Source organism: Felis catus, chromosome E1 (genome assembly GCF_018350175.1).
Source record: "Felis catus isolate Fca126 chromosome E1, F.catus_Fca126_mat1.0, whole genome shotgun sequence".
NCBI lineage: Eukaryota > Metazoa > Chordata > Mammalia > Carnivora > Felidae > Felis > Felis catus.
Genome location: NC_058381.1, coordinates 26724185 through 26750428, shown reverse-complemented (window position 1 = coordinate 26750428; position 26244 = coordinate 26724185). Strand labels below are relative to the sequence as shown.

The window sequence follows — 26244 nt, the reverse complement described above, 5'->3', positions numbered from 1 at the left end:
AGGGACTATTCTTAGCACTGAGGATACTGTGAAAAAGACTCCACTTTGAAAGTGTCTTGACTAGTGCTCCTTGTGCTTGGAATAGAGAGGTGTGGCACATTATTTGTTTTACAAAATTTGTGTGGGAATGAGTGTAATTGCTGTCTTCTGCTTTCTCTAAATTTGGACCATCTCCCACATTCTGGAGCAATCTTTTGAGGTGGAGCTTTGAAATATTTTTTAATAAGTACCCTAGATGATTTTTTACACCAGATTTCAGAACTGCTCCAGTTAATTTTTAGAACTATCATGCAGAGGCACTTGGAAAGTGACTTTCATCTTTCTGAAAGTGAGGACTATTTCAAGTCATTTGATACACCAAGCATACTTCAGGTTATACACCAAACTGTAATTTTTTTCTTATATGAGAATGTAAAAGGAATTTAACTTCTGTTGGTATTTGTAATTTTTCTTAAGTAATCCTATATTTTTCCCTCTACAACTGGGGAGAGTAAAAAAAAAAAAAAAAAAAAAAAAAAAAAAAGAAAAGGAAAATAAAATTCTAGAACTAAGGGGGCGCCTGGGTGGCTCAGTTGGTTAAGCGTCCGACTTCAGCTCATGTCATGATCTCACTGCTCGTGAGTTCAAGCCCCGCATCGGGCTCTTTGCTGACAGCTCAGAGCTTGGATCCTGCTTCAGATTCTGGGTCTCCCTCTCTCTCTCTGCCCCTCCCCTGCTCATGCTCTCTCTCTGTCTCTCAAAAAATGAATAAACATTTAAAAAAAAATTTTTTTTTTTTTTAATTCCAGAACTAAAATGAAAGCTTAACCAACAGGTAATATTTATTGAGTACTTCACTGCCTGGCACTGGACAAAGTGCTTTAGCTACATCCTTCATTTTTAATTCTTGTTATTGCTAAGGTACAGAGAGGTTAAGTAACTTGTTCAAGGTCATATTGTTAGTGTCATAGTTGGGAATTCAAATTCATGATAGTCTCTCTGACTCAAGAGCCAGGGCACTTAATCATTGCACTATGTTTCTTTCTTTCAGGAAGATAGAAAACTAAAAATGTGGAAGATAGAAAAATAAAAGAGTGTGTGTGTGTGTGTGTGTGTGTGTGTACTATTGTCCTGTTAGTGTATATCTTTTTATTTGTTATATAAAATCAGAGTATTTAGCCATGTTATGGATTACATAGCCTTTAGTGAGCTTCCTGGAGAAGTTACTACATTTATTTGCAATTTTATTTCTATGAAAAAATTTCTAGATTTTAAGGAAATCACCATTTCTTTTTTTTTTTTTATTTTTTTTTTTAATGTTTATTTTTTTGAGAGAGACAGAGAGACAGCACGAGCTGGGGAGGGGAAGAGAGAGGGGAGACACAGAATCTGAAGCAGACTCCAGGCTCCGAGCTGTCAGTACAGAGCCTGAAGCGGAGCTTGAACTCACAGACTTTGAGATCATGACCTGAGCCGAAGTCAGACACTTAACCAACCAAGCCACCCAGGCGCCCCAAGCAAATCATAGTTTCTTATTGCAGAATAGGTTTAAAGTTAGATATCTAGTTTAAATAAATAGAATAATACTTATTTGGTCAGTAGTGGAATTTTTTATTTTGCCTTTTTGGTTGACGTGTAGATGCTCCACGCCCTACTAGTCATGCCCGCCCTCCATCAACCAGCTTGATTTATGACTCAGACCTGGCTGTCTCTTATACTGACCTTGATAATCTTTTCAATTCTGATGAAGATGAATTAACAGTGAGTATTCTATTAATGGCTAAGATTTATAATATCTTTTCCTTAATTTCATGTAGACTTATTTTTCAGAAGTGATGTGTGACTTTTGGCCCTGAAAAATAAGAAGTATTTTGGAATAAAATTTTATTAATTGGTTTCCTTTTTTTAAACTTATGTTTGAGCATTCTTGGCATAGTGTCACCTACAAACTATGTGTGTTTTTTCTTTATTTTTTTATGTTTGGGATGTGTGATTAAGTTTAATTTGAACGCTATGATATATTTTTTTTCCTGCAATCTTTAGGAAGCAGAATTATTTTCCTATTCTTCAATCCTCTCATTTGAGAAATGACCCTGGAATTGACTCACTTAGATAAGAATAATAAGTAATTAACATTAAAATTGTATGCCTTGTCAATTTATTAAGGAATACCACTTCTTTTGAATATGTTTGTCATCACAACCATTATTTTAAGACAGCAATATACTATAATAATGAAAAAGGAAGAAGAGGTAGTATTTAATTTTGAACATCCATTTGCACACAAAGGTGATTATAAAAGAAAACTTAAAATGAGGTTTGTTAGAATGTCAGATTAGTGAACTGAGTGCTGCATTATCATAAAAGGGAATTCCATTTTCATCTGCATAAAGGTAGCTTGAAAAGGTCTGTAGTACATTTGGTCTTTCTTGTCCTATATAATACATACTTTTTTATATAACATATACTTTTAATCCTCTTTTGTATATGATACACACTGTGTATTTGTGTATATATACACATACGTACACATATAGGCACATTTGGTGTCTTCAATTAAGTAATATACAGCAGGTATAGCTGTACATAAACTAACATTTTATATCCCAAAATATAGTATATTTTAGAGAGTACCATTTACTAGGTAAATATATCCTTGAATTCTTTGATACTTTTATGCTTCCTGTTACTATTCATGTATCAGCTATGGATATTGTGAGGTAAGAAGGTTGTAATTAGAACTGTTATGTTTATGACAAAGAAGCTAACAGGAGACTTGGAACCATGTTAGATATAACCAAATATAAAAACATTGGTGATAGATTGGAGATAGTAAAACTTGGTTTGTTCAACGTATTAAATTTTTAGTTAGGTATACTATTGTTTGTCATATGAGATCTTTCTGAAGTGTATGCTTTTGTTTTACGTGTTGCAGCATTTTTCTAGGGAGAGGAGGTTATTAAACAAGGTAAAAATATAAATTAGAATTCAGAGAGGTGATTGATTATATAGGAAAATTTGATGTATTTTATTTGAGGGGACAAATGTTTTAGGAGTATTTTTTTCTAAAAAGCGGTTCTGTATTACAAATCCTTATTGCAGATTTCCGTTTTCTTTTTTTTTTTTTTTTTAATTTTAATAGGCTTTAAGTAGTAGGTTATTCTTCTGTGTTCTGAAAGTATTAGTCATTTTTATTTGGAGGAAGTTTTCCCTCTGTTAAATTGCAGGATTATCATATAAACAGACAAAATAATCTGGGTTCAGTGATTGTTTAAAATATGTTTTAGGTCTTTATAAATTGTTTCTAGTATCTCATATTTTGGCTCTAGCATAAATTCAAAATACTATATTTGATGAATGGGTTTGACCTTCAAGTTACATCTTAATGATCTTGGATCACATTGGATTTAAAATTTCAGATAAATATGTGTTTTTGTTTTTGTTAATAGCCTGGATCTAAAAAGTCAGCAAATGGAACAGATGATAAATCCAGCTGTAAGGAATCAAAAACAGGAAATCTGGATCCATTATCTTGCATAAGTAAGCTTCCCAAATCTGCTGCAGATAAATCCGTAACTTTTAATATGAATAAAATTACCCACCCCTTTCTTTTAAACACAGATTAATTAACTTCTTTTTATTTAGTCTTATGTTAAAATGTGTGCTTTATTAATTATAGGCACTGCAGATCTTCATAAAATGTATCCTACACCACCATCGTTGGAACAGCATATTATGGGATTTTCCCCAATGAATATGAGTAATAAAGAATATGGTAGTATGGATATAACACCTGGAGGAACTGTTCTAGAAGGAAATAGTTCTACTGTTGGAACACAGTTCAAAATTGAGGTTGATGAAGGATTCTGTAGCCCAAAACCTTCTGAAATTAAAGTAAGTATTTTATATTTCTGGAAAAGTAATTCACTTCCAATATTTTGTTATAGATTTAGTTAGTTTGTTGCTATATTAAAAAATCTGTCATGATTCTCATTTTGTAATTAACAAATTAGAAGGCTGAATAGTGGTGAAACTACAGAGAATGCATTTAAGAATACTTGGGCTGCTTCCATAATTTGGCTGTTGTAAATAATGCTGCTATAAACAGGGGTGCATGTATCCCTTTGATTAGTGTTTTTGTAATTTTTGAGTAAATACCCAGTAGTGTGATTATTGGACTGTAGGGTAGTTCTGTTTCAAACTTTTTTAGGAACCACCACTGTTTTCCACAGTGGGTGCATCAGTTTGCGTTCCCACCAACATTGTAAGAGAGTTCCTTTTCCTTCACATCCTCTCAAATACCTGTTTCTTGTGTTTTTTATTTTAGCCATTCTTACAGGTGTGAGGTGATATCTCATCATAAGGGTTTTTTGTTTTTGTTTTCTTGTAAGTGAACTCCATACCATACATTGGGCTTGAACTCACGACCCTGAGATCAAGAGTTGCATGCTCTGCTGACTGAGGCAGCCAGACTCCCCTCTCATTGTAGTTTTGATTTGCATAGCCATGATGATGAGCAATATTGAACAGATGAATGTATAGAAGATACACACACATAGGAATATTATTTAGCAATAAAAAAGAATTTGGTCTTGTTATTTGCAGTGACCTTGATGGAGCTAGAGAGTGTAATGCTAAGTGAAATAAGTCAGAAAAGGACAAATACCATACAATTGCACTCCTATGTGGAACTTACGAAACAAAGCAAATAAGCAAAGGGGAAAAAAAAGACAAACTAGGAAACACCCTTAACTATAAAGAACAAACTGATAACTATCAGAGGAGTTAGGTGATAAACACTAGGTGATTTATGGAGTTGTTGAATCACTATATCGTACACCTGAAACTAATATGACACTGTATGTTAATTTTACTGGAAATAAAATAAAAATAATGCATTTAAGAATAGAATAATAGGCACCTGGGTGGCTCAGTCAGTTAAGCATCTGGCCCTTGATTTCCACTCAGGTCATCTCTCGTTTCGTGAGATTGAGCCTCGCATCCGTCTCTGTGCTGATAGTGTGGAGCCTGCTTGGGGTTCTCTCTCCCTCTTTCTCTGTCCTTTCTCTGTCCTTTCTCCCTCTTTCTCTGTCGTGTGTGTGCGTGCTCTCCCTCTCTCTCTAAATAAATAAATGAACTTAAAAAAAAAAAGAAGAGAATTATATTTACATTTTATTATTTTGTTTAAAGAGACAGGAAAAAAAGACTAGATAGAGACAGTTTAGCTTTTTTCCCTTGGAAGATAAGATGGTGAAAGTCATGGTTTTTGTATTGTAGGATTTTTCATATGTCTATAAGCCTGAAAATTGTCAAGTTCTGGTGGGGTGTTCCATGTTTGCACCTCTAAAAAGTCTCCCAAGCCAATGTCTGCCTCCTATCAAATTGCCAGAAGAGTGTATTTACCGTCAGAGTTGGACTGTTGGAAAATTGGAATTGCTTTCCTCAGGGCCTGCAGTGCCATTCATCAAAGAGGGGTATGATATAGATTTATGTTACTGGTATACTACAGGTGTGCTTATATAGCTTTAATTTTTTTTCATAGAGGTGCCTGCTTTGCTAGTATTTAGAAAAAAGATGCTGGGTTTTAAAGATTCTAAGAATTATTTTTTGATCAATAAATTATAATGGTATTAGTTGGGTGTGGATAAATTGTTGGAAAATTTAAGTATTATTACTCATTGATTACTTGCTTTCATTTTTTTTTTTGTTTTTTGATTGTCTTCAGAAGCACTGTTTATTTTGCTCTAAAATTCTAAATGCCATTTGTGTATTTGCCATATCACATACTTTTCATATTTTAGTATCTGAAATTGGGGTGTCTTATGACATCTTTAAATGGCCATTGTCCCTTATTGGATGTAAACATCTCTGAAATTAGAAGTTTTTTTTGTTTTGTTTTTAACAGTGGCATCTTAGGATCAATGAAATATGGTTATTTGTAGTATAAGAACTATAGATAGTAAAGGTGGATGTTTAGGTGTGGATAAGTGTAAACAGATTTTATTTACAATTTGGAGCTAGTTGGTTGGTCCACAGTCCACAACAGTCACCTAGAGTGGATTTATTAACCAGAAATACATTTTAATTCTACTTGTAATTTTTGCAGTAATTGTACTTTCATAATTATCAGTGTTACTGAAAAATACTGGACATTTTTTGTTCTGTTTCATATCACTAATGTGTTCCTTTATGTGTTTAATTTTCTTTCACCTTGGTAACACTAGCGATGGAAGTACTATTGATCAAGAATATGGTCCTGCTTATACACCTCAGACTCATACTTCTTTTGGGATGCCTCCTAGCAGTGCACCTCCTAGTAACAGTGGAGCAGGAATTCTTCCTTCTCCATCTACACCTAGGTTTCCAACTCCAAGGACTCCAAGGACTCCAAGGACTCCTCGAGCTGGTGGACCTGCTAGTGCTCAAGGTTCAGTCAAATATGAAAATTCAGATTTGTATTCACCAGCTTCCACGCCATCCACATGCAGACCCCTTAACTCTGTTGAACCTGCAACTGTTCCTTCCATCCCTGAAGCACACAGTCTTTATGTAAACCTCATTCTTTCAGAATCAGTTATGAATTTGTTTAAAGACTGTAACTTTGATAGTTGCTGTATCTGTGTCTGCAATATGAATATCAAGGGTGCCGATGTTGGAGTTTACATTCCAGATCCAATGCAGGAAGCACAGTATAGGTGTACCTGTGGCTTCAGTGCTGTCATGAACAGAAAATTTGGAAACAATTCAGGATTATTTCTTGAAGATGAACTAGACATCATAGGACGCAACACAGAATGTGGCAAAGAAGCAGAAAAACGTTTTGAAGCTCTCAGGGCTACTTCTGCTGAACATGTTAATGGAGGACTAAAGGAATCTGAAAAATTCCCTGACGAGTTGATATTATTGCTACAAGATCAGTGCACTAATTTATTTTCACCCTTTGGAGCAGCAGACCAAGATCCTTTTCCTAGAATTGGTGTAATTAGTAATTGGGTACGTGTTGAAGAGCGGGACTGTTGCAATGACTGCTACCTTGCATTAGAACATGGGCGTCAGTTCATGGATAACATGTCAGGAGGGAAAGTTGATGAAGCACTTGTGAAAAGTTCATGCTTACACCCTTGGTCCAAAAGAAATGGTAAGTATGCTAATGGAATAATTTTTGTTTATTTTCCTTTAATTGTAGGACTTTGCCTTTCTTTCTGAGGATAAAGTATTAAAGGCAGTTTTCCATGTAGCTAATAGAGACACTAAAATTTGGACTGAAAACTCCTTTAAGGATGACATTTTTAAAGGGAGAAGTTCCTAGCAGTTTAGTTTAATTTCACCAATAAAAGTATGGCTCTTGTAAATCTGTAATTATGTACTTATGTGGGAGTATAAAGGGTACTTTGTAGATGTTAATTAACAGAAAATTGCTAGTTGTCTGCTTTATTCAACATTCTTTCAATCATTAAATATTTACTGAGCACCTGATATGTGCCACACACTGTTCCTTTATAAAAGTGCAGCATTAAATGAAACAAACTTAGTTCCTGCCTTTTTTGAGCCTATAATTTAGTGTAGAACATATAAACAAACGAAAAAAAAAAAAAAAGTAATTATATAATGTTAGTGATAAATGGCTTTGAAGAAAAAGCAAGTGGAAAGGAGTGGAAAAAGACAGGAGGACACTATTTTATTTATTTGGGTAAGTACTTCATGATTTATTTTAATTAATTAAAGTGAGCTCTATACCCAGTGTGGGGCTTAAACTCACATCCCAAGATCAAGAGTCACATGCTCTACTGACTGAGCCAGCCAGGTGCCCCAGGTGTGTATGGTTATTTTAGATGTATGGTTAGGAAAAATATTACCGAGGGACAGCATTTGAGCAAAGTCCTACATAAAGTGAGGGAATGGAGCTATGTGGATAACTAAGGGAAGAGTGTTTCAGGTAGTGCAAAGACCCAGAGGGAGTAGTATGGTTAATATGTTTGAGGAACAGTAAGGAGACATTGTTGCTGGAATGAATTGGGTGATGGGGAGATTGGTCAGACATGAATCTAGAAGCTAGCTAAAAACCAAAATCATGTAGGGGTCTTAGGGACTGTGTAAAACCTTTATAGTTTATTCTAAGACTGATGGGAAGCTGTAGGTCAGTTTTGAGCAGAGGAATAACACGGTCTTTTTTCTGTCTATTTTTTTAAAAGATCATTCTGGCTATTATGTGTTGTGAAGGTAAGAATAGAAGTAGATAGAATATTTAGGAAGCATTTAGAAAGATGGTGTAAGATGATGGTAACTTAGACAAGATTGGAAGCGATGAAGATAAAAGTAGTAGGTTCTAGGTATATTTGGGAAGTAGAACCTATAGGATTTGCTGATACATACAAGATGTGATGAGGCATCAAGGATAGCTTGAGCAGCAGGATGAATGATAGTTCTAATTATAGAGGAGGGAAACACTGGGAGAGGAGGTCAAGTACGTATGTGGAGATAACAGTTTTAAATTCACAGGAGTGGTTGGGTCTGGAGATTAAAATTTCCTAGTGTAAGTTATCAGTGTTAAAATCTATGGAGCTGGATTTAACAACATAGAGAGTAACTAGAGAGAAGGATGGAACTGACATTTAGAGATGGAGAAGGGAAGGATCCAGGATTGGAAACCAAGGAAGTGGGAGGAAAACCAAGAGGTGTCCTAGAAGTCAAATAGGTACAATAAATGTTTGAAGAAGGAGAAAATGATCATCAGCGTCAAATAATGTTCTACAAGGTACAACGTCAGATACTAGCTGTGTAGAGTTTTAAGGATCTAGGGGCACCTGGGTGGCTCGATTGGTTAAGTGTCTGACTCTTGATCTCAGTTCAGGTCATGATCTCAAGATTTGTGAGTTCAAGACCCACACCGGGTTCTGTGCTAATGGTGTGGAACCTGCTTTTAAGATTTTGTCTCTCCTTCTCTCTGCCCCTTCCCTGCTTGTGCACGCACGCTCTCCCTCTCTCTCTTTCTCTCTCTCAAAATAAATAAACTCAAAAAAACTAAAAAAAAAAAAAAAAAAAAGAAAAGAAAAGCTAATGATTTAATCCATATTACATGCTTGGTACAGTGCTTGGAATATAGTACTGAATTAATTTAAGTTGCCATTATTATTATTAAAATATATATTTAAAAAAATTTTTTTTAAGTTTTTATTTATTTTGAGAGAGCACAGGTGGGGGGAGCAGAGAGAGAGAGAGGAAGAATCCCAATCAGGATCCACACTGTCAATGCAGTGCGTGATGCAGGGCTTGAACTCACAAATGGTGAGATTATGACCTGAGCTGAAATCAAGAGTCAGATGCTTAACCAACTGGGCCAGCCACCCAGGTGCCCCCAGATATTTTTCTTTCAGGCACAACCAACCAACCAACCAACCTACAGTTTTTTCAAAAGTTTATTTATTTATTTTGAAAGAGTGGGGAGCAGGGAGTGGCAGAAGGAAAGAGAATCCCAAGCAGGCTCCTCACTGTCAGCATGGAGCCCCCAGTGGTGGGGCTCAAACTCACAAACTGTGAGATCATACCTGAGCTGAAATCAAGAGTCAAGACGCTTAAACTGATTGAGCCACCCAGGCACCCCAACAGTTTTTATTTTTTTTTAATGTTTATTTACTTTTTTCGAGACAGAGCATGAGTGGGGGAGGAGCAGAGAGAGAGGGAGACACAGAATCTGAAGCAGGCTCCAGGCTCTGAGCTGTCAGCACAGAGCCTGAAGTGGGGCTCAAACCCATGAACCGTGAGATCATGACCTGAGCCCAAGTCGGACACTTAACCGACTGAGCCACCCAGGCGCCCCCCAACAGTTTTTAAAATATGTCTCAGTATACCACTAACTTTTCTAATTTTTGACTGTTATACAGAAAATTTGCCTCCTTCAAAATGTGGTTTTTGGTAAGGATCTTTTCTAAGGTGGTATATGCCATATAATAACTTCTCTGGTCCATGAGTCATTTGCTAATTCAGTCATCTTTTTGACACATGCAAAACAATGTGGTTAGCATTCTGGGAGATATGATGAATCTCCTACACTCATTCATTCATTCATTTATTTATTAATAATTTCATCTTATTTAAAAATTTTTAATGTTTGTTTATTTTTTAGAGAGACAGAGTATGACCAGGGGGAGGGGCAGGAAGAGGGAGACTTAGAATTCGAAGCAGTCTCCAGGCTCCACACTGTCAGCACAGAGCCTGACACGGGGCTTGAACTTATGAACTGCGAGATTATGACCCAAGCCGAGGTCAGACCTCGGCTTAAGTCGCTTAACCGACTGAGCTATCCAGGCACCCCAGGATAGTGGTTAATTTTAAAAAGCTGAGGGAGGGATAGGATAGAGAGAAGAACTTTGGTGATGTTCTAGTTCTTGGGTCATGAGATCATAGTTGTTCATAATATTATTAAAATTTGTGATATAAGATAGGAGGGCAATACATGGACCAGTGGTTAATATTTTGTTCATGACATAATTTGATGATTCATCAAAGTCATTGTACTCAAGGACCAAGTTGAAAAAGGTATAAGTGAATGTTGTAGATGTTCAAAAAAAAGGCAGGATTGTTTTCAGCTGTAGGTGATAGTTAAGAATATAGGCTGTGGAGGCATTGTGGTGATCATTTTACAACATATGCAAACATTAAATCATTACATTGTACACTAGAAACTAATGTTATGTCAATTTTACCTCTAATAAAAAATAAAAAAAGAACTTAGGCCAGATGCACCTCAAAAAAAAGAACCAACTTATTTTCCAAATAATAGAAAATATTGAGTCTTAATATTTTTTGTGTAACAGTAGACATTAATGTAAACTGAAACTTTACAACCATAAAGATAAATTTCATCCTCAGAATTTGTGTTAAGCTAATTCAAAATAAGCGTGCCTGGCTGGCTCAATTGGAAGAGCATGCCACTGTTGATCTCAGAGTCATGAGTTTGAGCCCCACATTGGGTGTAGAGATTACTTAAATAAATAAATAAATAAATAATTTTTAAGAATAATTTAAAACAAAAAGAGCAATGCCTTTTTATACATTTCAGTATAAAACAGTGCTTTTTTTTTTAATTTTTTTTTCAACGTTTATTTATTTTTGGGACAGAGAGAGACAGAGCATGAACAGGGGAGGGGCAGAGAGAGAGGGAGACACAGAATCGGAAACAGGCTCCAGGCTCTGAGCCATCAGCCCAGAGCCCGACGCGGGGCTCGAACTCCCAGATAGCGAGATGGTGACCTGGCTGAAGTCGGACGCTTAACCGACTGCGCCACCCAGGCGCCCCATAAAACAGTGCTTTAAAACCTAAATGTGTAATATTTATTGGAATGCTTTCATTAAACTACAGTAGCATCATGAAAGGAAAAGTCCTACATTAGGTAGGACCTTTGCCCTAATTGTTTCCTCTGCCTGAGACAACTTTCCCCCACATATTTACATGGGTAACTGTCTTGTCTCCTTTAAGTCTTCTCAGATACCATTTTCTCAGTATAAAGTTGCAAACCCCTCTCCACATTCTCCATCCTGCTTGTTTTGTTTTTTTTCCATAGAGTGCATATTACCCTCTAACATACTGTATAATTTATTATTATTATCTCCATTAAATTTACCCAATGCAAATTCTGTGTAAGTGCAAGAATTTTTGTCTGGTTTGCTTGTTGATATATCCCAAATACTTAGAACAGTGCCTGGCATATGGTAGAGGTCCAATGGGTTAAAATATTTGTTTGAAGGAATTAAAAATCTATAAACAACAGTTTGTATACTTTATTTTTTTATGTTTATTTATTTATTTTGAGAGAAAGTACAAGTGGGAGAGGGCCAGAGAGAGGGGGGAAGAGAGAGAATCTCAAGTAGGTTCCACACTGTCAGTGCAGAGCTTAACTGTCAGCATAGGGCTCGAACTCGCGAACTGCGAGATCATGACCTGATCAGAAATCAAGAGTGGGACGCTTAACCAAAAGAGCCATCTAGGCACCCCCGCAGTTTGTGTATCTTAATGGTAATGTTAATTTTTTTTTTTCAACATCCGAAAAGCTTTGTTCCAATTTTTAAAAAATGCATACTTGCTGAAAAGAAAGGATCTAGACAATGAAAAAACCGAGAAGTAAAAATTACCCATATTTCTGCCCATCCTCACCATTACAAAACTCCAAGATAACTCTGATTTCAACAGCTTTATTGACTGCCATACCATACAATTCTCTCATTTATAAGTGTACAGATGGTTGAATGGTTTTTACTGCAGGCATGCTTCGGAAACATTGTGCATCTGGTTCCAGACTACCACAGTAAGGCGAATATCACAGTAAAGTGAGTCAAATGAGTATTTTGGTTCCCCAGTGCACATAAAGGTTACATTTACACTACATTGTAGTCTTATTAAATGTGCAGCAGCATTATGTCTAAAAAATGTATAACCTTAATTTTAAAATACTACATTGCTAAAAAATGCTAATAACCATTATCTGAGCTTACAGCAAGTCATAAATCTTTTTGCTGGTTGCCTCATTGTTGATGGCTGCTAACTGAGAGGATGGTGGTTGCTGAAGACTGAGAGGTAGCTGTGGCAATTTCTTAAAATGAGAACAACAGTGAGATTTGCCACATTGATTGAGTCTTCTTTCATAAACAGTTTCTCTGTAGTAGGAGGTGCTGTTTGATAGCACTTTACCCACAGTGGAACCTTCAGAATTGGAGTCAATCCTCTCAAATTCTGCTGCTACTTTACCAACAAAGTATGTATGTATGTATGTATGTATGTATGTATGTATGTGTGTATATATATATTTAGAATATGTAATATTCTAAATCCTTTGTTGTCATTTCAACAATCTTCAAAACATCTTCACTGGAAGTAGATTCTGTCTCAAAAATAAGAAGTAACTTCTCATCCATTAAAGTTTTATCATGAGATTCAAGCAATTCAGTCACATCTAATTCTAGTTCTGTATTTCCACCTCATCTCCACTGAAGTCTTGAATCTCTCAGAGTCATCCATGAGGGTTGCAATCAGCTTTTTCCAAACTCCTGTTAATGCTGTTTTTTGACCTCTTCCCATGAATCACAAATGTTCCTAAGTGACATCTAGAGTGGTGAATCATTTCCAGAAGCTTTTCAATTACTTTGCCCAGATCCATCAAAGGAATCACTATCTATGGCAGCTACAACATTATGAAATTATTTCTTAAATAAGACTTGATCCTTAATCCATGAGCCACAGAATGCATGTTGTGTTAGCAGGGATGAAAACAACATTAATCTCATTGTACTTCTCCATCAGAGCTCTTGGGTAACCAGGTGCATTGTCATTGAGCAGTCATATTTTGAGGAGATTGGGCGTGTTCAGGGTCAAATGGCTATAGACTGAACAGTCATATTTTGAAAGGAATCTTTTTTTCTGAGCAATAGATCTCAGCAGTGGACTTAAAATGTTCAGTAAATCATGAGGTAAACGACGTGCTATCACCCAGGCTTTGTTCATTTTATAGCTCCAGGGCAGAGAAGATTAAACATAATTCTTTTTATTTTCTTTTTTTAATTTTTAAGGGCCCTAGGATTTTCAGAATGGTAAATGAGCATTGGTTTCAACTTAATGTCACCAACCACATTAGCCCTTAACAAGAAAGACAGCAAGTCCTTTGACTTGGCATTAACTTCTCTCTAGCTATGAAAGTCCTAAATGATATCTTCTTCCAATAGAAGGTTGTTTCATCTACATTGAAAAATCTATTATTTGGGGCTCCTGGGTGGCTCAGTCAGTTAAGCGTCTGACTCTTGATTTCGGCTTAGGTCATGGATCTTGTGGATTATGGGATCAAGCCCCATGTCAGGCTCTGTATTGACAACATGAGGCTTGCTTGGCATTTTGTCTCTCTCTCTCTCTTTCTCTCTCTCTCTGCCACTCCCCAACTTGCGCTTGCTCTCTAACTCTCTAAATAAATAAATAAATATTAAAAGAAAAATCTATTATTTAGTGTAGCCATCTTCATTAATTTTCTTAGCTAGATCTTCTGGATAACTTGCTGCAGGAAGTTAACTTAAACAGCCTTACTGATTCACCTTGCAGTTTGGTGTTATGGAGATGGCTTCTTTGCTTAAACTTCATGAACCAACTTCTGCTAGCTTCAGACTTTTCTTTGTCAATTTCTTCACCTCTCTTCAGCCTTCACAGAATTGAAAAAAGTTAGGGTCTTGCTCTAGATTAGGCTTGGCTTAAGGACATGTTGTGTTCTATCCAGACCACTAAAACTTTCTCCATATCAGCTAACAGACTGATTTTTTAAAATCATTTGTGTGTTCACTGGAGTAGCACTTGTAATTTTCTTCAACTTTTCCTTTGCTTTCACAATTTGGCTATTTGGTGCAAGAGGCCTAGCTTTCAGCCTGTGTGGGCTTTCAACATACCTTCCTCACTAAGTTTAATCATTTCTAGCTTTTGACTTAAAGTACAACTCTTCCATTCACTTGAATACTTAGTGGCCACTGTAAGGTTATTAATTGGTCTAATTTCAATATTGTTGTGTCACAGGGAATAAAGAGGCCCAAAGAGAGGGAGAGAGGGGGAAAAGCCAGTTGCAGGGCAGAACACACACAACATTTATTAGGTTTGTTGCCTTATGTGAGAATGGTTCGTGGTGCCCCCTAAATTTATAACAGTAACATCAAAGATCATTAATGGATCACAGATCACCATAACAAATGTAATAACAATGAAAAACTTTGAAATATTGGGAGAATTACCAAAATGTGACACAGAGACATGAAGTAAGCAAATGCTATTGGAAAAATGACACCAATAGACCTGCTCGTTGCAGGGTTGCTACAAACTGTCAGTCTATTAAAAAAATGCAGTACTGGGGCGCCTGGGTGGCGCAGTCGGTTAAGCGTCCGACTTCAGCCAGGTCACGATCTCGCGGTCCGTGAGTTCGAGCCCCGCGTCAGGCTCTGGGCTGATGGCTCAGAGCCTGGAGCCTGTTTCTGATTCTGTGTCTCCCTTTCTCTCTGCCCCTCCCCCGTTCATGCTCTGTCTCTCTCTGTCCCAAAAATAAATAAACGTTGAAAAAAAAAAAATTAAAAAAAAATGCAGTATTTGTGAAACACGGTAAAGCAAGGTATGTATTCATGGAGTTGTATAGCCATCATCAGTCAATTTTACATTTCATCACCATGAAAAGGAACCTCATACCCATTAGAAGTTCCCTCCAAACCCCCCCTTTCCATGCCAGTCAACTATATTCTCTCTATATGAAATTTTTTTTTAACATTCATTTTTTGAGAGACAGAGTGTGAGTGGGGGAGGGGCAGAGAGAGAGGGAGGACAGAATCAGAAGCAGGCTCCAGGCTCTGAGTTGTCAGCACAGAGCCTGATACGGGGCTTGAACTCATGGACCACAATATCATGACCTGAGCTGAAGTTGGACGTTCAACCGACTGAGCCACCCAGGTGCCCCTACATTCTCTGTATATAGATTTTTTAGTACATTTTGCATAAATATAATCATACTGTAGTCTTTTATGATTGATTTCTTTCACTTAGCATAGTGTTCTCAAAGATCATCCATGTAGCATGCGTTAGTACTTAATTGCTTTTTTTTTTTGAAAAAAATTTTAAAGATTTATTTGAGAGAGAGAGAGCATGAGCAGGCGAGGGACAGAGAGAGGGAAAGAGAACGAATCCCAAAAAGGCTTTGCACTGTCAGCTTAGAGCCCAGTGGGGGCTCAAACTTACAAACCGTGAGATCATGACCTGAGCTGAAATCAGGAGTTGGGTGTTCAACCAACTGAGCCACCCAGGCTCCCCATAATTGCTTTTTATTGCCAAATAATACTCTGTTGTATCCAGGTATACCATACTTTATTTATCCTTTCATCTGATGATGGACATTTGGAGTGTTTCTACTGTTTGGCTATTATGAATAATGCTGGTATGAACATGTGTGTACAAGTTTTTATGTGAACATATTTTCATTACTCAATGGGTGGACTTGCTGGGTCATAGAACTCTGTTTTACCTTTTGAGGAACTGCCAGGTGTTTTCCAAAGCACCATTTTACATTCCCACCAGCAGTGTGTGGGGTTCTCCTTTCTCCACATCCTCATTAACACTTGTCATTTTGTGTCTTTTTTTTATTACAGTCATTGTAGTGACTGTGAAGTATTATCTCATTGTGGCTTTGATTTGCATTTCCCTAATGACTTTTCATGTGCTTGTTGTCCATTTGTATATCTTTGGAGAATTATCTTTTCAGAACCTTTGTTCATTTTGTAATTAGACTTTTTATCCTTTCATCATTGAGTTGTAAGAGTTACTATTTTTTTAACTTTTTATTTTTGAGAGAAAGTGTGAGACGGGGAGGGGCAGAGAGAGAACGAGACGCAGAATTCGAGGCAGGCTCCAGGCTTTGAGCTGTCAGCACAAAGCCCAATGCGGGGCTCAAACCCACAAACCACAGGATCATGACCTGAGCCGAAGTTGAATGCTTAACCGACTGAGTCACCCAGGTGCCCCTATAAGAGTTCTTTACATGTTCTGGATACATGTTCCTTGTCGGATACATGATTTGCAAATGTTTTCTCCTGTTCTCTGGGTTGTCTTTTCACTTTGTTAACAGTATGCTTTGAGGTAGAAGAGTTGTTTGTCTTTTTTAAGTTAATTTATTTTAAGAGACAATCCTATGCAGGCTCCGCACTGTCATCACTGAGCCTGACATGGGACTTGAACTCACAAAACATGAAATCATGACCTGAGCTGAAACCAAGAGTTGGATGCTTAACCAACTGAGCCACCCAGGTGCCCCAAAGCAGAAAAAATTTTAGCTTTAATGAAGTTCAGCATACTTACTCTCTCATTGCTTGTGCTTTGGCATCCCATCTACAAAGGCTTTTTCCTAACCCTAAGTCATGAATATGTATTCCTGCGTTTTTATTTCTAAGAGTTTTATACTTGTAGCACTTATATATGGGAGTGTAATAAATTCCTAATTAACTTTTGTATTAGGTGTAAGGAAGGGGTCTAGCTTTATTCTTTTGCATGTGAATATCTACCTGTCAACAGAACCATTTGTCAATAAGATTCTTTCCCTGTTAATTTGTCTTGATGCCCTGTCAAGAATAAATTGACCATAAATGTGAGATTTCTGGGTGTTCAGTAATGTTTCTACTGATCTATGTGCTATCTTTCATGATCCCTCTTGAAAATTGTTTTATACCCTTTTAATCATTGCTTTCGAAACAGGCTTCAGCTTAAACAGAGACTTGGCACTTGTCACTATATACATTTATATTCTTTTTCATGTCCGTCTCCCCCACAAGATTATAAGATCCCTCAAGATGTAAATAAGAATTAATTTACACAGTGTATTTCTTGCAGCTAGCGTAATTCTTGGCCCATAGTAGGTCTTAAATAAATATACTTTCTAAAAGAATGAAAAAGTATTCAAAATACAAATTCCTGAGCTAAACCCAGGTCAGAATTTCTCAGGGTAGCTCTGCATATGTTTTTAAATTTTTTTTTTTTTAACGTTTATTTATTTTTGAGACAGAGAGAGAGCATGAATGGGGGAGGGTCACAGAGAGAGGGAGACACAGAATCTGAAACAGGCTTCAGGCTCTGAGCTGTCAGCACAGAGCCCGATGCGGGGCTCGAACTCACGGACTGCGAGATCATGACCTGAGCCGAAGTCGGATGCTTAACCGACCAAGCCACCCAGGCACCCCTCTGCATGTTTTTAAAAAGTTCCCATGTGATTATGACAAACCACCTTAGCCAATAGCAACTTTTTCTAGATTTCATTTTATGTGAATACACATTTATATTTTATACTATTTGTGTAAAATATCCTCTATATAGTTTTATAACTTGCTTTTGCTTTACCAGTGTGTAAGTCAGTCCATTTCAGATAGCGCTGTTGTTACTTTACTATGTATTCTATTGTGTATACAGTAGTTTATTTAAGCATAATAGTCATTAAGCAGTATATTTGAAATTAAATTACTTCTAATTCATATGCTATTTAGATATAGGGAATGAAAGCCAGATACAATAAATTAGGCAATAATAATGAACTAAAGTTAAATGACTTACTGTAAAAGTACTCAAGCATGTTTAATGCTACAACTAAACCTACTGGGGGAGCAGATTAAGTATATCAGTAACATTTAGTGATTTTTTTTTTTAAAGCCTTTTGATATTTAAGAGCAACATCTTTCATACCCATTCTGATAGTGGGTCAGAAATGCAGGTCATGATAATGTGATAATCTATAAATCTGTAATCCAGGTTTACAAAATATCTGTGGATATTATAACACTTTTTATAGTGTGAGCAAGTTATCTGTTACTGTATAAGTTCTGTATTTCAAAATTGTTATGGTTTACTTTCCAAATTAAATTTTAGTCAATGTAACTAGTCTTCTCTATCAGATCATTTTACCATAGTGGTAGTAACTAAGGTACACAATTTATAACTCATTTCACTGTGAGGTAGAGTTCTTTCTCCTAAACTACCAAAACTACCAAAATCATCCAAAACAAATGCAAAAAGGAAGAGATTTTTTGATTAATTTATAAATTGGTTAGTGAGCTAATGATTAACTTTTTTGTGGAGATGAGTTACAAGAACTTTCATTACGTCTGTTCATTGGTAAGGATCTAGAAGAACCATTTCTACAGATCATTTGAGATCAAAACTAATACAGTTTTCTGCACAACAGATGCTTAATCTTGATGATGAAAGTTGAACTTTTTTCATGTATTTGTTTTTTTAAGATTTTATTTCTTGGGGTGCCTGGGTGGCTCAGTCGACTAAGTGTCTGACTTCAGCTCAGGTCATGATCTCACGACCTGTGGGGTTGAGCCCTGTGTCAGCCCTGTGTCAGGCTCTGTGCTGACGGCTCAGAGCATGGAACCTACTCAGGATTCGGTGTGTCTCTATTTTTCTGCCCCTCCCCTCCTCTCAAAAATAAACAAACATTAAAAAAAAAAAAGTTCTTTGTGTTGGCAATAGTAATTCTTATTTTTTTCTTTTTTAATGGTTGTAGATGTGAGTATGCAGTGCTCACAGGATATACTTCGAATGCTCCTATCTCTTCAGCCAGTTCTTCAGGATGCTATTCAGAAAAAAAGAACAGTAAGGCCTTGGGGAGTTCAAGGTCCTCTTACTTGGCAACAATTTCATAAAATGGCTGGCCGAGGCTCTTATGGTAAGTAATTTATAGTAATGTGTATTGACTGGTTTTATTTTAGTCCTTCATTTTTGTGCCTAACTTAGAATAAGCACATTTGTCTTTTTAAAATATTTTTGTAGCATTTGCTTGGCTTAATGCCAGTGTGGTCAGTCCTAACCTTTGTTTGAACATTTCCAACATTCAGTTTACTGGGTTCTCCAACTCCTCTTCAGAAGGAACAGCCTCACCTAGATCTATTTATACAGGCTAGACTGACCAGTGAGATTTTATGAAATCTAAGATTTTTTTTTTTTTTTTTTTTTTTAATTTTTGGGACAGAGAGAGACAGAGCATGAACGGGGGAGGGGCAGAGAGAGAGGGAGACACAGAATCGGAGACAGGCTCCAGGCTCTGAGCCATCAGCCCAGAGCCCGACGCGGGGCTCGAACTCACGGACCGCGAGATCGTGACCTGGCTGAAGTCGGACGCTTAACCAACTGCGCCACCCAGGCGCCCCTGAAATCTAAGATTTTTGAAAGAAAGAATCATACTGCCAAAAATTTTTTTTTTTTCAACGTTTATTTATTTTGGGGACAGAGAGAGACAGAGCGTGAACGGGGGAGGGGCAGAGAGAGAGGGAGACACAGAATCGGAAACAGGCTCCAGGCTCTGAGCCATCAGCCCAGAGCCTGACGCGGGGCTCGAACTCCCGGACCGCGAGATCGTGACCTGGCTGAAGTCGGACGCTTAACCGACTGCGCCACCCAGGCGCCCCCGCCAAAATTTTTTAAAATGAACATTGCTTTCGTTGCAAATTATCATTTTACAAAATTGAATGAAAAATGGGGCAAATGAAGGGGACAATAGTAGTGATAAAAGACCCTGAGTTCTTCATTTGCACAAAAGGGGGGAAACGAGAAGAAATTTGCTGGTTGTAGGAGTAGCAAAGGAATACTCAATGTGGTACACAGTTAGAGGCACCTGGCTGGCTCAATAGGTGAAGCATGTGGCTCTTGATCTCGGGCTGTGAGTTCAGGTCCCACATTGGGTATAGAGATTACTTAAAAATCTTTAAAAAATATATACATATATATATGTGTATGTATATGGTACACAGTAGATTTATGGTCATCTGTAAAGAAAGAGAACGTTCAAAATACTTGAATTATTGGGGTGCCTGGGTGCTTCATTTGGTTAAGCGTCCTACTCTTGGTTTTGGGTCAGGTCATGATCTTGCAGTTTCGTGAGTTTGAGCCCCACGTCAGGCTCTATGCTGTCCGCTCGAAGCCTGCTTGGCATTCTCTCCCCCTCTCTCTCTCTCTCTCTCTCTCTCTCTCTCTCTCTCTGCCTCTCTGCTCCTCCCCGACTTGCGTGGTCTCTGTCTCTCTCCCAAAATAAATAAATAAACTTAAAAAAAAAATACTTGAACTATCTATTGAAGATTGTCTCTGAAAGGTGGGAGTAATTGGAGCTTTTAAAATATATTTGGAGGCACCTGGGTGCCTCAGTTAAGTGTCCCAACTGTTGATTTCGGCTCAGGTCATGATCTCATGGTTGGTGGGATCAAGTGCCACATTGGACTCCGGACTGAGTGTGGAGCCTGCTTGGGATATTCTCTCCCTGTCTCTCTCTGGCTCTCTCTCTCTGGCTCGCTCTCTCTCGCTCGCTCTCTCTCGCTGTCTCTGCTCCTCCTTTGTTTACGCACGCTCTCTCTCTGTCTCTCTCTCAAAATAAAATTTAAAACTGAGGTTAATGTTAGTATCTGCCTCATGGTTTTGTGTGGATTAAAAGAGTTAATATACGTAAAGATCTTTGAACAGTATCTAGCACATAGTAAATGTTATAACTGTTCACCATTTTAATTTGCCTTCTCTTAATGAGATTGAGATCTTTTTATGTATATTTGTTTCTGTGGATTTTGTTCATATCCTTTACCCATTTTTCTGTTAGGTTGTTGATCATTTCTTAGGGATTTATAAGTCCCCTTTATATGGTAAGGAAATGAACCTTTTGTCATATGTATTGCACATCTTTTTTCCAATTCATTGTTTAATCATTTGGCTTTTGTATAATGCTTTTTGTGCCAAATTTTAAAATTTATGTAGTTATAATAACTCTTTTTTAAAAATGTTGATTTATTTTGAGAGAGAGAGGGAGGGAGGGAGGGAGGGAATGAATCCCAAGCAGGCTTCGTGCTGTCAGCACAGAGCCTGATGTGTAGCTCATCCCATGACAATGAGATTATGACCTGAGCTGAAATCAAGAGTCAGACGTTTAATCAACTGAGCCACCGAGGCTCCCCAGATTAATCAACTTTTAAATGGACAGGTTTTTATGTTATGCTTAGAAGGGCTTTCCCCAGTCCAAATTTATAAAAAATAAAACTCCTCTTCCATGTTTTCTTTTGTACTTCTTTTTTCATTCTAAATTAATTTTTTTACACTTATTTTTTTTAAGTTTATTTGTTTTTGAGAGAGAGTGTGTGAGCTTTAGTGGGGGAGGGGCAGAGAGAAGGAGGGAGGACAGGATCTGAATAGGGCTCTGTACTGACAGCAGAGATCCCGATGTGCGGCTCAAACGTGAACCAGCAGATCTTGACCTGAGCTGAAGTCAGAAGCTCAACCAACTGAGCCACCCAGGTGCTCCAATGGATTTACATTTAAATGAGGTATAAATCATATGTTTTATAAAGATCATTTAGCAAATGCCTAACTGTGGACGCGTCTCAGTCATTGGCTTTACGTGTTTTTGTCTTTAATTACTTCTAATAATGACTTCAGTAATTTTGACATTTAAATAAAACAGAAGACAGAGGCACCTGGGTGTCTTACTTGAGCATCCAACTTCAGCTCAGGTCATGATCTCACAGTTCGTGAGTTCAAGTCCTACATTGGGCACGCTGCTGTCAGCACAGAGCCCACTTCAGATCCTCTGTCCCCATCTCTCTCTTCCCCTCCCCCACCTGCACACATGCTCATGTGCTCTCTCTCTCTCTCTCTCTCAGTCTCAAAAATGAATAAACATTAAAAAAAAAAAAAGACATGTAACTGCTGTAAAATGTTTTCTTAAAATCTGATTTTCTTATGTAGGAACTGATGAATCCCCAGAACCACTGCCAATCCCTACGTTTTTGTTGGGTTATGATTATGATTTTCTGGTGCTTTCTCCATTTGCACTCCCTTATTGGGAGAGACTTATGCTGGAACCCTATGGATCTCAAAGAGATATAGCCTATGTTGTACTATGTCCAGAAAATGAAGCCTTGTTAAATGGAGCCAAAAGCTTTTTTAGAGACCTCACTGCAATATATGAGGTAGGTGTTTAAAAAGAGGTAGCATTTTAAGACTATAATTTGTATGTTTATATATGAAATATACTGGGCAGTTCAGTTGATTGTACAGAATAATAATGATGTGAGACTAGTTGTGTAGTTCTCATACTAGCCAGTTATATTCTTCACAGCATTAGACCGGGACCCTTTGTTGGATATGTGTGCCATGTGTCACAGTAGAAATTGCTGTATTGGGGAAAAACCTTCAAGGGCATATATGTACCTTTTATGATCATCTTTTTTCTGAAACAAAGGGTAGTAGTAAATAGCCAGGAAAAAATTACATTTATGAAAATTCTAGTCCTGATTCTCTAGGACCTCAGGTACTGACACTAGGCCTCACTTTCATAAAATAAAGCTGTGCTAGATTTCTCTATGATCATTTTTTTTTTAAATTCTTGACTGATCTTCTTAAAGTTATAATTCTCATGTTGTAGCCATCATGAGTGCAGTGATTACAAATTTTAAGTGGTACAGGACATAAAGCCTTACTTGATTATACCTTTCTTTTCCTACAAATGTTGGAAATCCAGTCCTTAAAATTTAATTTGACAATCTGAGTTGTTAGTTTGTGTTAGTTTAGTTCCTTATAAATGTTCCATTTAATTGCAAGTCATCTGTAGTGTGTTTGGGAAATAATTATTTCCCAAAGAGTGTTACTTGTTCTGCAAAGTCTCTCCAGACAAAAGTTCCATGATTAAATAGCTCTGGGGAAACATGCTTTATATTACTTTTTTAGAGATTAACTATTCATATTAGATTATTAAAGCCTTTGAAAGTCTTAAGAGTAAAGAAATCCTCTCTATATTTTCTTAATTTAGTATTACAAACTTATTTGATATTGGGCTTCTTGTAATAGACATCAGTGGCCCATAGAATTGGAGGGAGAGCTGGCAAATTCATAATGTATATACAGTTTTTATTTTGATTTGACTGGGATATATGTGCATTTTTATGCTCAGTTATATCTGTATTCTGCAAGTTTTCATTCTTCAAACTATGGTTCTTGTGCCATTCTTATCTAGGTGTTTTATTTCATCGGAGATAGTTTAATTTGGATTTCTCATGTGAAAGAGAAAAAGATGTACCGTTTCACTCTTGATATTTTTATTCCAAATGTTAATTATAAATTATAAAGCTTACTTTAAATAACTTAAATGCTTGGGGCTCCTAGCTAGCTCAGTTGTTAGAGCATGTGGCTCTTGATCTTGGGCTTGTGAGTTGGAGCCCCATATTGGGTGTAGAGATTACATAAAAATAAATGAATAAATAATTATTTAAAATATGTAAGAGATATTTTAAAAAATAAGTAAAAATAAATTAAATGCTTTATTTTATAATGTGTGCTCAAATACTATAGTAAATTCACTGATTCTGTTTTCTTTATGTATATCTCTAGTCCTGTCGACTAGGTCAGCATAGACCTATTTCTCGACTGTTGACAGATGGGATCATGAGAGTTGGATCTACTGCATCAAAGAAACTATCAGAAAAGTTGGTAGCAGAATGGTTCTCTCAGGCAGCTGATGGTAACAATGAAGCATTTTCTAAACTCAAGCTTTATGCACAAGTCTGCAGATATGACTTAGGTATTAAATTTGCATTTATTTTATAAGATCAGTGGTAGCAAAGTGTAGCTTTAGTGTATTAGCTGTTTTTGTAAATAAAATTTTATTGGAACCCAGCCATGTTCATTTACATATTGTTTGGCTGCTTTTGTGCTATAACATCAGAGCTGAATAGTTGTGACAGAGACTGTGAGACCCACAAAACCCAAAATATTTACTGTCTGACCCTTTACAGAGAAAGTTTGCTGATTCCCAAAATAGGGATTCTATCAGGTAAGAAGAAATTGAGGGTATAAACAATTTCCTTTGCTTCTTTTGGATCTGATGAATTTGTGTTTTTATTTAAGCTTATTAACATTAAGATTTATTATTGGTTTAGAGATAAAATGACTTGTTGTTACCTCTACAACACCAAGAAACAGTTCTTTGTTGGAACTAAGAAAATGACATCTATTTAAGACTGCTTTTAACACCCTTGAATTAACATTGAATTAAATATCAATGGACTTACTTTAGACTTAATCCAAGGAAACACAGAACCAAAATATTGACCCTCATTAGACATCCTGATAATATGAATCCCGTAATAACATTTTCTATTTTATTTATATTTAGTTAGCTCCCAATTCACTCAATGTTAGGAACCCTTTGAATGGTTTGATGAAAATTTGCTCGATATTATTTTCATCTAATTAATTATGCCTAGTAAATATAATTTTGTTATACTTTCATGGGAACCATTTCTTTATTTTGTATGAAAATGCTGGCTTTTTCAATTCCATTTAAAATTTGTTTCTTCAGTTTCTGGGGGGAAATAAAAAGCTTATATCTGCTACACTGCTAGCAAGTAACTAAGGGAGGGTGATTTAAAAAAGCATCAACTAGATAATTATTCACATAGTAGAATAAAAAAAGAACCAATCAGTAAAATAAAGAATTAAATATACTGCCTGTTTTTATTATCTTTAGGTCCTTATCTTGCTTCCCAGCCTTTGGACAGCTCTCTACTCTCCCAGCCAAATTTAGTTGCCCCTACAAGTCAATCTTTGATTACTCCACCTCAGATGACAAATACTGGAAATGCTAATACTCCATCTGCCACCCTAGCATCTGCAGCAAGTAGCACTATGACAATGACTTCAGGTGTTGCCATGTCTTCTTCAGTTGCCACAGCTAATTCAACTTTGACCACAACTTCAACTTCATCTTCATCATCCTCCAACTTGAGTAGTGGAGTACCATCAAATAAACTACCCTCATTTCCACCCTTTGGCAGTATGAACAGTAGTGCTACAGGATCCATGTCTACACAAGCGAGTACAGTTCAGAATGGCCAGCTAGGAGGGCAACAGTCATCAGCTCTACAAACAGCTGGGATTTCTGGAGAATCATCTTCACTTCCCACTCAGCCACATCCTGATGTGTCTGAAAGGTACCTTTTTTAAATATACTATTCTTCACAGAAATGTAAATACATTGTGAATGAACACAGAGTTTTTTGGTCTTATCTTTGAAATTTTAGTTTTTGTTACGTTGATTATTTTACTTATAAAAGTATGATGCAGGGGTGCCTGGGTGGCTCAGTTGAGTGTCCAACTTTAGCTCGGGTCATGATCTCACTGTTTGTAGGTTTGAGCCCCATGTCAGGTTTTGTGCCGTCAGCATGGAGCCTGCTTCAGATTTTCTGTCTTCTCTCTTTCTACCCCTCCCCTGCTTGCATGCATGCTGTCTCTCTCTCTGAAATAAACATTAAAAAAAATTATAATGCAGACTTCATAAAGCCTTTATCATAGCATCCTAAAATCTCAGTGTGGGAATTAAGGCCTTGAAAACCATTTAGTTCAACTGTCCTGTGATGTTTTGAATCTCTTCTGTGACGTAATTGTCAAGTAGATTTGCCTTTGCAAATCACTCCCAATGATATAGTAGTTACTATTGAACTAGTCTGTTCAGAACTTATTAAGAGTCATAACCAAGATTTGAATCTTAGCTCTGCCATTTTCTGGCTGTCTTTAGGAAAGTTGTCTAATATTTCTGAGCATGTTTCTTTAATGTAGAATGGGAGCAGTAGGATATAATGTACATTAAGTGCTTTATACAATGCTTTCCAAACATATGAGTTATTTATAGTGACAACAATGATGATGGCAGCTCTCTATTCCTTTTATGAAGAAGGTTTTGAATGAGC

At 36.9% G+C, this 26244-nt stretch overlaps 1 protein-coding gene across 2 annotated transcripts in view; it reads left to right on the top strand.

The window, feature by feature from the left end:
* The window catches only part of MED13 (mediator complex subunit 13), a 111357-nt gene that overhangs the window by 66192 nt on the left and 18921 nt on the right, over positions 1–26244 (top strand). For both annotated transcript variants that reach the window (XM_011289087.4, XR_002149032.3), the window contains exons 12-20: positions 1619–1740; positions 3429–3519; positions 3659–3873; positions 5257–5453; positions 6204–7117; positions 19032–19193; positions 22247–22470; positions 23888–24077; positions 25026–25488. In XM_011289087.4, the coding sequence (XP_011287389.1) occupies positions 1619–1740; positions 3429–3519; positions 3659–3873; positions 5257–5453; positions 6204–7117; positions 19032–19193; positions 22247–22470; positions 23888–24077; positions 25026–25488 (2578 nt within the window). The remainder of the gene's footprint in view (positions 1–1618; positions 1741–3428; positions 3520–3658; positions 3874–5256; positions 5454–6203; positions 7118–19031; positions 19194–22246; positions 22471–23887; positions 24078–25025; positions 25489–26244) is intronic.